The sequence below is a fragment of the Procambarus clarkii genome, chromosome 7 (genome assembly GCF_040958095.1).
Source record: "Procambarus clarkii isolate CNS0578487 chromosome 7, FALCON_Pclarkii_2.0, whole genome shotgun sequence".
NCBI classification, from domain to species: Eukaryota; Metazoa; Arthropoda; class Malacostraca; order Decapoda; family Cambaridae; genus Procambarus; species Procambarus clarkii.
The window spans coordinates 10,285,521-10,302,094 of NC_091156.1; the positions used below are offsets into that span (position 1 = coordinate 10,285,521).

The following is a 16,574-nucleotide window of genomic DNA, read 5'->3' on the forward strand; positions in this document are numbered from 1 at the left end:
TATTCCTTAATGGAAAAAATTGTTCAGTACTTTAACAGATAGAGTACCCTCCCCGCCTTCAAGAACCAATTGGGTTTGAGTATTGAGGTTCCCCTGTACTGTATGGGCAAATATTGAAAAACCCCTCCCTCCAGGCAATTATGAAGTCTCAAATAAAGGTTACTTATTTGCCATAGACTTTTTAACAAAGAACTGAAACAGCTAAATATTGCTTTTTCTTAGAGGGAAGTAGAGGGTCCAGAAGGAAGGAGAGGGAAGGTGCAAAGGGAAGTGGGGAGGAAGAGACCCATGTACAGCCGGGTACCCCCATCTAGTATGATGATCACATTGATCAACCCACCTCCATCATTGATTACCCAGCAGCTTGCATCACCACTCGGGTCAGCTTTCTTGAGGACAGCAACCACTTGACCAGCTGTCAGGGCAACTTCATTGTCCCGAGTCTTTACGTGAGCCCTCTGTGCTACATACAGGCTATTTCTCGGGTAGCTGCCCAGAACGACATCTTTTCTCTGCAAGAAAATGGAAATGATATACCCATATTTGTTGTTATTATTTATTTTAGTACTGTTAATTGCATTAGTAATGACTCATTTCATATACATAGTTGAAGGTACTGTTGTGCAGATTTTGGAAATGGTACATTATTTCAAAGCCACACATAGCATTGTACAATAGAACCCCCATGTTTAAATCATTTCAGGTCAAGATACTAACTAGTAATCACAATTTCTATAATTATGTCAACTAATGCTCACACCTTGACCTCTGGCGTACATGTAGGAAGTGTGCTGGTGACCGGGTGTTGCGGACTTTGCAGGGTGGTGGCCACACCTTTCAAGTACTCCACTGGTAAACTTAGCCTCTTTCTATCTTTTCCCTTCTGCAATAAAAATTGAAGATATTAGATACATCAAGAATTTTAACTAAACAAACTTTGGATCGCCAAATTTATTGGATGTCATGATGGCTTATTTTGAACCTGTGACAAGGAACAGATTTGTATTTTTATATCCCTGTCAGTATCTACAAGGAATGCAGTGTGGGATGTGGGGGTCGACGTGTGGGTGGGGGGGGGGAGGGGGGTGAGGAGAACTGGTCAGTGGAGCACCAGCCTTGCTTCTTACAGTGTTGGTATTCAATCCCCAATGGTCTAAGAGGTTGGGTACTGTTCCTTCTTTCCATTATACAGGTATCTTGACTCTTATTATGTCCTCATATCCCTTCCAAGTATTAAATGACAATACTGGCTTAGCACACTTAATTCTAAGCAACATGCAGTCAGGTATTAAGTGAATAAGATGATTTGCCATGATCTTATCAGTACTCTCTCGTCAGGAAAGTTAAGTGACTTCTTACCTTGCGGAGCGTATCCATGGCTCTCGTGGGATCACTCTTACAGACTCTGGAGGGCTTGAGCAAGGTACTGGAGGAGCTCTCTGGAGCACTTTTCTTTGCCTGCAGCCGAGTCTTTGAGAGCAACACATGGGAAGACAACTCCATCTTCTGTAGATGATCAGCACATAAGGATATTTTATGAAAAAATAATTTGGAGCAATGCAGTGACTTGAACCAATGTTCTAGTGACTCCAACACTTGCCTTAACTGACACAATAGGACAAAAGCTATTCAACCCAGAACTTGACTGAATCGACTGGAAAGGTCTGGAGGCCCTCAACTGGTGCCATATCATATCACTTTGGAGTTGTGCAGCATAGTGGTGTCAGACTGAATAATTTTCATTATGGAAAAAGTGCTCTTCTGCATAACCTCCCAATATTATAACAGTAAAAACAATTATAAATATATATTTTAATGTAACTTACAGCTTTCTCATTTTTTCTAGTATTGGCATCGTTTGTTCTGCTGTAGTGATGATCCCAGGAGTGTTTCTTGTGGTAATCTGATGGCAGGAGGAGCCGGAGCTGCTCAACCAGATGCTCTGCTCTCTCTCTTGCCTCAATGGGGTCGATATATTCCAACAGCGGCTCCTGATTAATGGAGATTGACATGTTGGTACATCTTTCACAGCCAAATTTATAGGAGACTAATCTTTTTATCGTATGTTTTTATCGTAGCTGAACTACAAAGGAAAACATCTCCACAACAATTCTGGAACTTCATAAAGAGGATCAAGGGTAACCCCTCCTCTTCTGTCTTTACATACATCACTCACAACAATCAAAACTACACCGATCCCTCAGTAGTAGTAGACATATTTAAACAACACTGGCAGGACATCTTCAATCCCCACCCCCCACAGCCAACAGCAATACAAAACATAAACAGAGTAGAAACATGGATCCGGCACAACCCTCAGGCCATCACACACTACCCTACCATTGACCTCACGACACTAGACAACTTACAAAGCGACCTCACAGAATCAATACTACCTGCAGAAGTTAAACTCATGCTCAAGAACACCAGACGAAAAGCCCCAGGAGCCTCCGGCATTGGCCAAGCTCTCCTCAAGCAACTTCCAGACCCCCTAATCTTTGCACTCACAGACGTCCACAACGCCTCACTAGCATCAGGATATTTCCCAAGCCCATTCAAAGAAGCCACAGCAATCCTCATTCCAAAACCCCCAAAATCCCCGACAGACCCTAAGAACTACAGACCGATTAGCCTACTAAAGACACTAGGGAAAGTATACGAAAAAATCATTAATCATAAACTCAGGAATCACCTAGAACACAAAGACATATTGCAGACAAACAATTTGGCTTCAGACAACACCGCTCAACACAAGACGCACTGAACATAATAACAAACTACCTCTCCATAAATAAGCACCAGAGGGCCAAGACGGCCCTCATAGCAAAGGACGTTGAAAAGGCTTTTGACACAGTATGGCACGACGGCCTACGATACAAACTCTGCACTCTATTTCAACTATCTGACAACATGCAGAGGCTACTTTGCAGCTTTCTAACAAATAGAAAGATGCAGATCAAGTTCCTCAGCAAGCTGTCAGGTTACTTCAACCTAAATGCAGGTGTCCCCCAGGGCTCAGTTCTCTCACCAACCCTATACATACTCTATATACACGACATTCCTGACCCAATATACTGGACATCAATGACCCTTTGCTACGCTGACGACGTAACCCCACTGATCTCGGACTACACGATTAACGCCCTCACACGGAAAGCACAGGAAGAAATAGACAAAGTAACCCTCTGGGAACACGACTGGCGGATAAAAACAAATCCCAACAAGTCCAAAATCACATACTTCTTCTACAACAAACGACGTAACCCTGCCCCAGTAAAACTCTACTCTCAATCACCAGATGCAACCCAGATCCCAAGAGTCAACAACACCACAGTACTTGCCTACATTTACCTTAATGGGAGAGGGGGAGAAGGAAATGTATTTTTAAAATCGTAAAATATAATACTAAAACAATAAATAAAATTAAAGCTACGGGAAGAAGCCAGTCTCCTCAATAACATAATTATTAATATGAAAGAGCCGGCTCACTTTGTATGATTGCAGTAGTTTTGAGAACAAACTCCTAAAATCTGAAAGCAGTGGCAAATTGTATACAAACTTTCTTGAACAATTCTAGCCAAACTACGTCCATGTAACTTGTAACATGTTCACGTTCACGTAACGTAATCGACGTTGATCCTAAGTTGATTAAACTCTAGCATGTTTATGCCTGTTTAGCTACCGAATCAAGCCTAATTAAAGCCCTAACTAAGCCCTCACCAACTGAAAGACCATTAGAATACATTTCTGGACAGAATTAGACAAAGAAGTCTGACGTGAGGTCGCGCATAAACAACTTGACTAAGACCATAGTCCACTTTACAACTAGAAGATTCAACACTCGGCATTAGGATGGAAGAGCTTAAGTCAAACTCACCTGTGCCAGCAAGAGGTAAAGCTTAGCGAGGTGTCCCTGAAGGTAGAGGCGAGAGGCGGCGAGGGAGCGTATGGCGAATGTGAGCATCTCCGTGGCCCAATGGGTGAGGATGGGTAGTTCCTCCAGCAACAGTGTGTTCAGCGACTCATAATCCCCAGTCTCGTGCGTGTCTTCCTCCTCCTCCTCCTCCTCCTGGGAAAATGTGTACAGTTAAGACATCGTAACGTCATTAAGAAAACCCAAGTAATAATGCTAATGATTCATTGCACGCACCTACACAAAGAAAATATTAAGCTTTAGAAGAGCAGTTACATATACAGACGTTGTAGTTGTTTATTAAATACATTAATTTGTTCCAGTCATTAGATGGGGGCAACCCAGGTAACGATAGGCTTCCCCCCATGACGAACTAGGACTCACAGCTACAGTAGCGACGTTGGTGTCCTTAGCCATCTGCAGTTTAGCCTGAGCTTGCGTCATAATCCAGCCTTCTTGTGGTAACGCTTCTGGATGAGTCTGGCAGGCGCCGCGCACAGCGTCCCCACCTGTACTGCAGGCTGCAGTACCCGCTCCTGGACCTCTCTGTCCTGACGATTGGGGAGGAACAAGCGGCGTTATCATTTACTTTAAATAATAATTCGTTGTGTCAGGGACAGGAAGCTTGTGTCTGTATACTTTAGGCTTCTTATCGATGTCTCACATCAAGGTCGAACTACTGACCTTCCCCACGATACAACCTTAACAGTTTAATTTAAATAACATCCCATAATAACCTTGATTCGAGTCACTACATTATTAATTTATACATATATATTCATTTAATATTCTCATGCATGAAACACTGTTTTGATATCATTTATTAAGAAACAAATAAGTTAGAAGCTTATCGTGATATCGTGTTATCAAAATATCAAGATGGAAATATAGCTGGTACTGGTTTACACCATATAATGAAATGTGAAACCTACAAACATTTGTAGGACCCTATTGCAAGAGTCTAGCGTGGCTTCTTTGATGGCTTGAACACTGGGAGCATTGGGAAGGATCTCGGCCAGTCCCTCAGACACTATCAACTCGGCCGTGTGTCTGGCCCTCACCGCCTCCAGGAGGGTCGTAGCGTGGTCCACCAGCGACCTCGCCGCCTGTTCCACACTCCGGAACTTTGGCCTCCTCCTCGTCGAAGCCTGTGCTCGTGGTCTGTGGTGGGGAATTTGGTAGGCTTTCAATATAGTTTAGAGGCTACTTCATAGCCTCTTTACTCCGTGTTCATTGTGGTTAAATTCATTTCTAGTGTACAGTATTTATTATTTGTGCATTATGCAATTTAATTGTACTTTGTTATTTCGTGTTCAATTACGTCTTGTTTATTTGCTTATAATTGCTACTTTCTCGATGTTTACTATTTTCATTTATTAAATATTTATCTCTTTTCCCCCATGTGTTTCGCTCTACTACAGACATTTTAATTTTTCAACATAATTAAGATTATTTTTCTAAATTACCTGGTAGGTGAAAATTGCAAATTTAAGAACGATTTCAACGATTTAAAAAAAAAATTTAGCCTTAATATATCTACTAGCACTTTGTATTCACTGAACTATCCCATCTACTAAATTTAAAAGGGCTTTCAGGCTTAAGACTTTAAATCTACGGCAAAATACCTGGCTGATGATGCCCAGCTTTTGGGAAAGGATGGTAGACATTCTTGCAGATTTCTTGGCGATGGAATGGAGGGTGACCCGTCTCATCTTGCCGCTGAGGGAGTGGTCCACATCCTCCCTGTACTTGTACACTGTAATGCCACACAGTACATAACTCGCTCCTAGAATATGTTGTGAATAGTTTCCCCATTTTCGGGTACAGAAATCCCGATGTCATGCTGATTGAAGCCTCTGCCATGACGCAACCCACAACACCTGATCAACTCCAAGGGTACCTGTATATACTACTCTGAGAACAGAGGCTTCACAAGTAAGACAACATGTCTCTTCCTGCCCGGGAATCGAACCCGAGACCATTTAGTTGAGAACCAACCGTACTGATCACTGGGCTACATTTTAAATATAAGCAGGTAGAGTTGTGTGGGGGTTCCGAGGTCCACTTGCTGTTGGCTGCTAGATAGTGTGCCTTATTTCAGGAGGATGGGTTGATTTTAAGTATTTGTAGCAACTATTTGGTCGAAAGCGCCAATAAATCACCCATCCAACCAATTATTCCTAAGGCTAGTATAGCATATACTATAAAATTATTGTATTAGGCCTAAGAGAGCTTAAATTCTATATTTATGTTGCTATCCCTTCGAGATGTATTTTTTCCTGTCTGAATAAACATATCTATTAGATTTAGATGTTTAGATGTTTAGATGTTTATTCAGGTAAGGTATATACATACAAGTGATGTTACATTAATGGATTGATATATAGATAGAGCTAGTACATACAATGCCTAAAGCCACTATTACGCAATGCGTTTCGGGCAAGAAAACATTAATATCTAGAACTTAATACTAATTGAGCATAAAGAATAAAAGATGTTGAGAACAAATACAAATAAAGATAAAAAAAAAGGGGGAACATGACTGAAAAAGCAGCACAAATACAAATACAATACAATACTTATTACTCCCTCATCTATCCATACCTCAACTATGGTATTTGTGCTTGGGGTTCTACTACCCAAAATCATTTACGTCCTCTTATTACCCAACACAAAGCTGCTACTAGGACAATATCCAACTCTGGCCCCAGACATCACTCGGTACCCTTACTCAAATCTCTGAATATGTTAGATATTAAGTCACTGCACATTCTCTCTTGTGTATTATACATATATAAAACGCTGAACTGTAATGCCAATCCTGACCTCAAAAGCTTCATTGAAGGTTGTAACAGAACCCACGAGCACCACACCAGAAATAAATACAGTTTTGATATTCCTAGAGTACGTCTTAATCAAACTAGAAATACTCTACAAATCAAGGGACCCAGAATGTGGAATGACCTTCCCAACCATGTTAAAGACTGTACCTCTCTCAACCAGTTTAAGATAAAAACTAAACACTACCTAATAAATTCCCTGTAACCTACCTCACTCCTCTATTGTCAACCCATGTCTGTTATTATTTTTTTTTAATCAACACTGTTTGTCAACCTATTGCATTTGTGCTGCTTTTTCAGTCGTGTTCCCCCTTTTTTTTATCTTTATTTGTATTTGTTCTCAACACTTTTTATTCTTTATGCTCAATTAGTATTAAGTTCTAGATATTAATGTTTTTTCTTGCCCGAAACGCATTGCGTAATAGTGGCTTTAGGCATTGTATGTACTAGCTCTATCTATATATCAATCCATTAATGTAACATCACTTGTATGTATGTACCTTACCTGAATAAACATATTTATTATTATTATTATTTATTTATTTGAACTTGATAAGGAGTTTCCTCCAGTGAAGTCGGAGGATTAATTATTCACAATTCACGAGCAAACGATGTACACAGTCAAATTGGGACACTTACCAAGGTCGAGGCCTCGGGTATATTCATTGACATCCCTGGCGGCAGCTTGAAGACAGGCGCTGGCCTTCTGCAGGTCGTGGTAGTCAGGGTCGGTGCTGGCTGTATTGTCCAGAAGTTTCGACACATACAGTCGGTACCTGCAACGGATATTAAACGCAAAATGGTTACCGACATTAGGTCAGCACAGTTAACAAGTTTAGCCTCTTATTGAACGTCTCAAGTTCGAAGGTTCACTTCAGCATGGAGTTATCCTGCAGTTTGGTCACATACGAGATCGTATATATGAAGCAACAAATAAATTTTTGACGACTATCTTAATATTATTTCTTTCCTCCTATTCGGACACAAAAACGGGACAACTATTTTTCTCTTGAATGTGAGCGCGCGATATATTTTTATGTCTGACGAACAAATAGTTCTATAATATTCAATTCTTATCGGATCGAGTTGGGGATAGTATAAAGATGTTTGCCATGAAATTTACGTTTTCTCTAATAGCCACATAGCCTATATGGGAGAACGGAATTGTTTTGTATCTTCGTGGTAAGACTATTGTATTATTGACACGACAAGTGTAATCGACGAAGTTTCTTTATTTGGTGCCGGTCTAACGCATCCTTGTGTGACATTTTATACATATGTTCTTCTAGAACATTCTATTGCAAACACATTGGTACAAAAATTAAATACGCACATAGAAAATTAAGGTCAGGACAGTGAAAAGAATACACACTTTTCAATATTGGTTTCGCCTATGTGCCGTAACGAGTAACACTTTACCCACTTCCCACACTCTTGCGGGTAAACCGCGATCATGATTCTACATTTATATGCATATGTGCGTGTAGAGAATTTTATTGTAATCTTAGAGATACCAAATTTAACGCTGTAGGACAAGTGTGAAGTTGACAACCATGAAAAGAATAGAAACATTTCGTCGCTGTTTGGAGCTCACGACTAGTGATCGCCGTAGTTCTTTATTTGGTGGTGGATTAACTCATGCTTTTGTGACATTTTATATATATGTTCTTCTAGAACATTCTATTGCAAACACATTGGTATAAAAATGAAATATGCACATCGAAAATTAATGTCAGGACAGTGAAAAGAGTGTACACTTTTCAGTGTTGCCGCTCGATCACCATTAACGCTGAGCACTTTGCACTAACTTTTTTTTCTCGTTTGCCGGGAGGAGGAAAGTGTATTAAAAATATCGTGCTGCATTTTCAGACTAAGTTCAAGCAAGTTTATTGAGATATTAAAATACATCCCCAAAGGATAGAGTAACAAAACAGGGATACTTGTCAAATGTTCTGATAAGCATATGGGACATTATTTCCTCAAAGGGCCCACCTGTCAATGTTTCTGATGCTATTAGTGACCTAAAAGATAGAAGGGTGACCCCAAGCTGGATGTTTGCACTTTTTTTTGTAAGGAACTACTATCACAGAGATGATTTTGAGCCCTATTGAAGTTAGATGCATGTTGTATGAATGGTGCGTTGGGGGTGATTTTCATCCGGGGGGTAGCCCTAGAATCTGTGGATAGTCTCCGTATTCCCAACCTTACACTACCCCCCTTTGATTCTCCATCCTTTCCCCCTCTCCAACGTATCCCTCGGGTTACCCGGCAGGCAAGACTTACTTGAGAATGCGCTGGACAGGTTTGATAAGGACGGTGTCGAGAGTGAGGAGGTGAGGCCGCCTACACTGCAGTTCCTGGGCCAGCCTCGCCAGCTCTTCCTTGGCCTCCTCAGACTCCTCGTACTGTGAGGGGAATTCTATGAATTATCTTGGGGTTACTAACCTACTAATATTCAACCAGTAACTTAAATCAGTCTTTTTGTTTTCCTAGTGCAGGGTACACCAAGACCTTACCTTAAGTCTAGTAGATTATTCTACATGGTCAATAGCTTCTTGTTACACGACGCCCCAGGTCACAGGAAATTTTTGGCGATAGTGTGATTTCACCGCTTTGCAAGTTTGTTATATCTTAAATGCAAGTTTCAGCTAAGCTACATCCATCTTTAATGCATTATTTAACATTCTTTACTTTAACTGATAGTAATAAAGCAAATATTTCCAAGTTCTTTTACTCTAAACCTACACCGACGTCACCATTCTATCAGGAATGTGATCGTCAAGATTCCAAGCATCAAAACACTACGTCTGTCCCACTAACATGTTAATTTCGCGCGCTGGCGACAAGATCTCTTGTCACTCATTTTTCTCTCGATTCCTCTCGGACGACGCGGCCCTGAGTGACTCATTAAAATATTTGTTAAAAATTTAAATATTATCCGATCAATCTGGTAGTAGTTTCAAAATGAGCGCCTTTAGATTGCGCACAATTTAGCACCCATATGTCACTTGAGCAGGACATATATTTTATCTTGAATGCACCTCAAGCGTCCGATCAACTTGGGGATAATTTAAGCATGTTTGCCATTAAATGTTTGTTTTCTCTAATAGCCACATAGCCTATTTAGGAGAACGGAGTTCGCTTGTATCATCGTGGTAAAACTATTGTAATGTTGACACGAGTGTAATCGACGAAGTTTCTTTATTTGGTGCCGGTCAAACGCATCTTTGTGTGACATTTTATACATATGTTCTTCTAGAACATTCTATTGCTAACACATTGGTACAAAAATTAAGTACGTACATCGAAAATTAAGGTCAGGACAGTGAAAAGAATATACACTTTTCAAAAGGTGTTTCGCCGATCTGCCGTCTGGTGTGCCGTAAGAGCCCCTTAACTTCAGCCCCTTAACACACTCTTGAGGGTGGGCCGCGATCATGATTCTACATTTATATGCACATGTCCGTGAAGGGAATTTTATTGCGGTCACAGTGATACCAAAATTAACGACGAAGCACAATTCTGGGATTGACAAACATGAAAAGATCATAAACATTTCAGCGCGGTATGATGCTCATGGCTAACAATTGCCATAGTTTTTTTATTTGGTGCAGGTCTCATGTCGGGTTTGGTAAAATTTTACATATATATTTCTCTAGAGCATTCTCTAAGCTACTAGGAACAAAATGTTCCAAATAGCACGGGCTATGGTGAGCCCGTAGTGACTTACCTGGCACAGGAGCGGGGCTGTAACTGTGTCCCCGGGCCGGGAAATTCTCTTATGGGTCCAAACACCAAATCCTCACATCCCGGATAGGGATTGCCGAGAGGCAAGGCACAGGGAGCCTTATTTGCTCACCCACTGGGTTCCGTACAACAAGAATAGCAAGTGTTGTGCAGAAGCATTAGAGTTCATGTCACTAGAGTTCATAGAGTTCATATTCATTACTTACCGACCGGTAAATAAACTAATGAAACCGATACAACTGAACTTTAGAACTTGTCCTACAAATTATGCCTGAATTTAGCCGTTTGCACGTATGACCGGAAATTGACGTAATTTGAAAATTACAAAAAATTAAAAAATAAATTTGGGATTTTTTTTTTCCAAAACAGTAAGTTAAAGGTCCTCTGGTAGGTTAGGAGGGCAGGAAATTGTCCTAAAGTTTCAAAATGTCATGAAAAACGTTAATTGAAAGTGTCCTCTCCTAACCTAACAGACTAAGCTGGATGACCCAAACAGAAAACGGGACAGTACATCACTTTCGTGAGCCGATTTCATTTCAAGTTACGTCAGTGTTTGGCCATAGCGCGCATACTAGCCAAAAGCGACATTATTTTTAGGAGGACGGGTTGCTTAAGACGCAGAACCGACAGTTAATTACCTTCTTCAGCAGAGGGAGCACTTCGACGCTATAGCCAGAGCAGTAAATTTTGTACACCTGACTTAGCTCTGTCGCAAACTGCAGAAACGCGCTCCCCACCGGAACATCATCGTCACAGCTCTCTTGATCGCCTTCCAAAACCTTCAAAAGATTCCTGGCCACGTCCAGCACCTGAACCAAACAAGCTTGCGTAAGCTGCACTATATTTATAATTAATCAACTAGGTTAAGATGTGATGGGCTAAATTATACGGATAAAGGAGATAAGTTATCATAAGCAAGCTTTGCTTAGCACGAGTTTTCTAGATTAGAAAATTTAATAAGTACCACATACCTAACCTGTGCGCGGTAGTGGACTCTTTACCCAAGTAGAGTTAATCTAGTGATGGTAGTGGAAAATGTTACAAAAACACATAATGGGTCCAGGAACCCATTATGCTACTCCTCCTATTACTGATACTCTCACATGAGAAGCAATTTAAACTTTATGCATTTCCCTAGAACTAGCTGAAGGTGACTAGACTATGGTTATAGATCAAAAAAACAATTTATAATATATGTAAAATCCTGATTATGTGCAAAGAATTCATAGCAACGAATATAGAACCGATTATCATAAACAGAAATGACGGCTTGACTAATTTGTACCAAAAAGAATAACAAAATAGGTCTTTTGGAGATGATAGCATCAGACAATTTACAAATCAGAAATGTACAAAATACAGCTCACTTATACATGTACAACTACACCGTAAAGGTGTTTGGTTTAGTTTTATTTAAAAATATATGTAGTTCATGAGTCACAGACAAGGATCTGAGAGGCGCCAGTTTGTCGACCTGAAACTCACACCTCTAAGCGTTAATGGCCTCAAGTGACCTGAGGTCAGATCATGCAAATTTTACGGTGTTACAACATGTGATGTAGCGAATTGGCAAGGAATTAGATGAAACCGACCTGATGAATGTTACCGAGGAGAGTATCTAGGTCAATATGCTTGCTGCTGGAGAAACGAGAGACCACCTGGAGGAGGGTCTCTAGGTCAGTGATGTACTCCCGCTCCGTCGTCACCAGCTCCGCCACCCTCAGGTCGTAGCATGGTAGGTGTTCTACACGGTGCAGTGGTTGTGCAAGTTCCTGTACGCAAGGTAAGGTAATTATCAAAAGAAGGCACCAAACCGGGAAGGCTATGTAGCACCATCAAAGTGCGAAATAATCAGAGGGCGCTAAATATCACCAAGAAAGCCAATACGAGAACAAAAACGCATAAGGCGAACGATATCAAAAGTATCCGATTCACCTAGAATTCTATCTCCTGTACGCAAGGAATTGGGTGATAATAGGTAACAGTATGTTTCATCCCTATTTGTAAGAAAAAAATTACAGCAATCAGAAAATGATCGCGTCTCAGATCGATTTCTGTCAACAAAATGGAGAGCAGCTTCATAATTTTTCCTTTATAGACCCAAATGAAACTATGTGTGTGTTAGTGACTTAGCAAGAATGTACCACTTACATCACCGACATGTTTACTTTTAGGAAATGTATATGTTTATCTCTCAGAATGTTTGGTAATATGTTTATTGTTTGTGATGTGTGTTTATGTATGTATTAACACGTTGTACTGAACGAGGTGAGAATAGCTTGAGCTACCTCATCCCTTTGTGTGTATTTTACCTCAATAAACTTATTTCAATTTCAATTGTTTACTTTCACGACTCATTGTACATTTGTTTGCATATAATGTATAAAACTATGGTAACATATTCAAGATCTATCAGGAATGTATTTTGCTCAACAGGCAAAAAATATTTACCTCTGAGGTAAGCGCCCTGGCTTCACCAGACACTTCAAAACTCTCTTCGTCGTCCCAAAAGTCATCGTCGTCGAAGTCACTCAGCGAAGCGGTCACGTCTGCATACAATTAAGATCATGTCATATCCGTAAACAATTTTGCTGGTCCAGACAACTGGCGGTACTACTATTTAGGCTATAGTTGATATACTTATGAAAAACTTCTACAACAATCTTGAATAATATTTTGGCATTGTAAATCTATCGGGGGAATAAGACATATATTATATGGTAAGATTACTGTTCTGCAGTCTTCTACGTTTTCTATCAAATGTTCTCACTCCACAAGAAAAATATTTCTTGCTATTTGTCGAATCTCAGTTTTCTTTACCTTGAAATAATTTGAGCGCATAAAGCATCTAGTGTGAATTGGTCAAAATGAGCATAAATAATTGTATATGTCAACCTGTCCACAGGTTAGGCTCGTTAAAGCGACGGCCAACCCCAAGACGCATACATCAATTTTAACAGTTTGTATTAAAAATAGGTTATATTCTACGTATAAGAGTTAAATCTACAGTTAGGTCTCGGTTAGATTAGGTGTTTAGGTTCGGTTGTCAATTATTTGTGTTTTAAATACGTGGTATTATGCACCCCATACCCATCTTGTGGGCGGTAGTGGAAAGGGTTACAGAGGCACATAATGGGCTCTTGTCCCTGAGCCCATTATGTGCCTCTGTAACCCTTTCCACTACCGCCCACAAGATGGGTATGGGGTGCATAATAAAGGAACTAAACAAAAAAAATACGTGGGTGAATTTAAGCATTTACAGAACTGCGATTCAAACAGAGGTCCGTCAGTGAAACATTGTTCGAACGTCATCAGTTATGAGTCGTGTGTAAAGCATTTCTAAAGTCATAAACAGGGGGTTTTGCGGTTAGATTAACGAGCATTTGACCTTTGTTTATGAGGACTGGGATATAATCAGGAGGGAAGTGGAATTAAACTTGTGAAGACCCTCTTCAGGCCAAAAATGAGTCAGATTAACTGCACCCACTAGTTAGAATCTTTAGTAAGAGTGTGAATGTTGACAGGCGTAGATAATTCTATATCTACGATCTATAATACATGCAGATAATAACTCTCAATAACACGTCTGAAAATAAATGACCAAACCCACAAATTAAATGAATTGTGGCCGTGTTTAGTCTCATCCTCGCCCCTTATCAAGTCATTATTATCTCTCAATCACCAAAGAGCCAGAGCTCAACCCCCCGTAAGCACAACTAGCTAAGCAAGTACCTTCCCAGCCCCGTTACCCTGTGGGTTAAAAAATAAAATGTACATTAAAATTTTCACAAACTGAAAGGTCGATATTTTGTGGTAGAGAACCTAAAGAAAATTGAAGTTATTGGGGGAGGGAGAGACTGTGTAAGGACAGCACACACAGCCTGACAATTGGGCCTAGGACACCTGAATTTATCAAAGGGCGACCATCTCTAATGACCTCGACGGGAACATGAAGCCACCGGCTTGTCCAAAGTCACCCCCCCCCCCATTATTCCCGAGAATTTTATAATAGCTTTTAAAGGGATATCCTCCTTCCCACCCTTTACATTCTGTTAGTCTCGTGTTCTCAAGATGCAAAACTTTAAAAAAAAGCTCACCTCCAGTCTTTGATAAATCCCATTGTAAATTATTCACACTGGGCTCCATTTCATTTATTTAACCATAACATCGAGTACATGTAGATCACTGATTTTTCTAAGTAACTTTCTCAAATGAGCACCAATAATATCCTTGTGTAGTTATTTCAGCTCTCTTGAAAGGTTCATGAGAATTGGGTGTTAAAATTAAAGTCTACTATACTAGTTTATAACTGCGTCACAACACAAGCACTTGAAGCGATCTCTAGTCCTGATATACACTCGCCTACACATGTGGGAAGGTGACTATAGGACGGGATATTGCTATCACCCTGCAACCCCACACTGTTGCACCTACGCAATCACCCTACTGAGCTAGCTGGCTGCACTACCCTCTCAAATAGAGATATGGATAAAAGCGACAGCTATCAGTACTCCTAATCAGATAACAGGTAGTTAAATGGAACTCATGGTCTTAATATTTTGAGCACAGAGGGGGCGTGCATTTATAAATGTGTCTCATTATCGGGGATAAGAAGCTTCTTAGGTAGATCACGATAAGCTCAGCTCGCCTCTAAGACCAACCAGTCCTCGACTTAAGTCCATTACATCCAGCGGTCGCAGCCCGTCCTCCAGACAAAGATGCTAATATATTATAATATTAATTTATATTTGAGAAAATTCCCAATTTGAATGAACAGCGTGTATAAATTTATGAATGCGTCTGTGGGGTCGGCCGCTGGATGTAATTAATGAACTTGAGTCGAGGACGGGTTGTGGTGTTGAGAGCTGTACATCTTGGTAGATGATAGATGTTGTGTGAAAGCGTAATTGTCGATCAAGTGTGGGCTAAGAACTGTGGTGGAAGGAGATACAGAAATGTTAGTAGGATTAGGAGCGTGAATAGAGTTGAACAGGAGGTGTACAGTTCTTTTACAGAAAAAGTAAGTGATTTTAGATTTGTTAGAGTTGGTTCTAATGCGCCAGTCATACTCCCATTTAGTGATAACGTCGAGTTCTTTTTTAGCTTTGTGATAATGTGTCTATGGAATGGTTGGTGACAAGGTGAGACATCATCAGCATAACAGTTAATGAAGTGGGATGAATAGGATCAGGAATGTCATTGATGTATAAGATGTAGAGGGTCGGGGCAAGAACAGAGCCTTGGGGAACACCGGCGTGTAAGTTGACGTAATCTGAGTGTTGTCAGAGGAGCTTGGCTGGCCGCCAGGGGATGCGGACGTGCCCACGCCTCAATTGACGAGCGAGGCGTAGAGTCGGTGATTGGGTGACTGTTCCGTACCCAGCTGTGTGGTACCCTGCTGGTACAGGATACAGCTGCTCCAGGATGGGGTCGTCATTGCCTCCACTTAAGCAGACTTCTTCGGCTTGACTAATTTTCTACACCGGTGGAGTATATGGTGTTTGGTGTTGCGCTCGTGCAGGTGCTCAGTGTCCACTTGGCGGATTTGGTGGGCGTGTAGCTCGTTCGATCAAGACACCGTGTGGTGGTAAAATTTCTACGGCAAGCTTTGTTCCAGGAGTTCTTCGATTGGTGAGTGGGTTGTTCATTCCCTCTGCCTGATGATGTAGGCACCGTCCGAGTGGTCAACTGGAGTGTGACGTTGATGTACCGAAAAGTGCATGGAACCCTATTTGAAATGACGGAGGAGCTTTTGACCAAAATGTTTGAGAAAGTGCTAAGCGTACAGTGGAACAAGGTCTCTGCTGGCTATTGTAAGGGGTCGCTTGTTGGCACCAGGACTTTGGCGATGTCCCTGGCGCGGAATATACCGTTTTCGATATCCCTGATGGAGTTTATACTCCACTGTCTGTATTCAGGCCGATTGATTGATTGATTGATGAAGATTAAGCCACCCAAGAGGTGGCACGGGCATGAATAGCCCGTAAGTGGTGGCCCTTTTGAGCCATTACCAGTATCAAAAGATGATACTGGAGATCTGTGGAGGCGCAACTGAACCCTGCGTGACGGGAGAT

The 16,574-nt window shown here is 41.0% G+C and overlaps 1 protein-coding gene across 1 annotated transcript in view; it reads right to left on the reverse strand.

Moving 5' to 3' along the window:
- LOC138356562 (rho guanine nucleotide exchange factor 38-like) overlaps window positions 1–14,955 on the reverse strand; it is a 22,973-nt gene extending 8,018 nt beyond the window's left edge. Inside the window, 17 exon segments of the mRNA XM_069312764.1 lie at window positions 341–512; window positions 761–883; window positions 1,360–1,506; window positions 1,827–1,991; window positions 3,878–4,069; window positions 4,298–4,348; window positions 4,350–4,364; window positions 4,366–4,464; window positions 4,846–5,052; window positions 5,054–5,074; window positions 5,539–5,669; window positions 7,393–7,529; window positions 9,037–9,158; window positions 11,139–11,309; window positions 12,093–12,272; window positions 12,952–13,049; window positions 14,598–14,955. Coding sequence (XP_069168865.1) covers window positions 341–512; window positions 761–883; window positions 1,360–1,506; window positions 1,827–1,991; window positions 3,878–4,069; window positions 4,298–4,348; window positions 4,350–4,364; window positions 4,366–4,464; window positions 4,846–5,052; window positions 5,054–5,074; window positions 5,539–5,669; window positions 7,393–7,529; window positions 9,037–9,158; window positions 11,139–11,309; window positions 12,093–12,272; window positions 12,952–13,049; window positions 14,598–14,646 — 2,080 coding nt within the window. The 5' untranslated portion in view covers window positions 14,647–14,955.
- Between the last annotated feature and the right edge of the window lie 1,619 nt (window positions 14,956–16,574).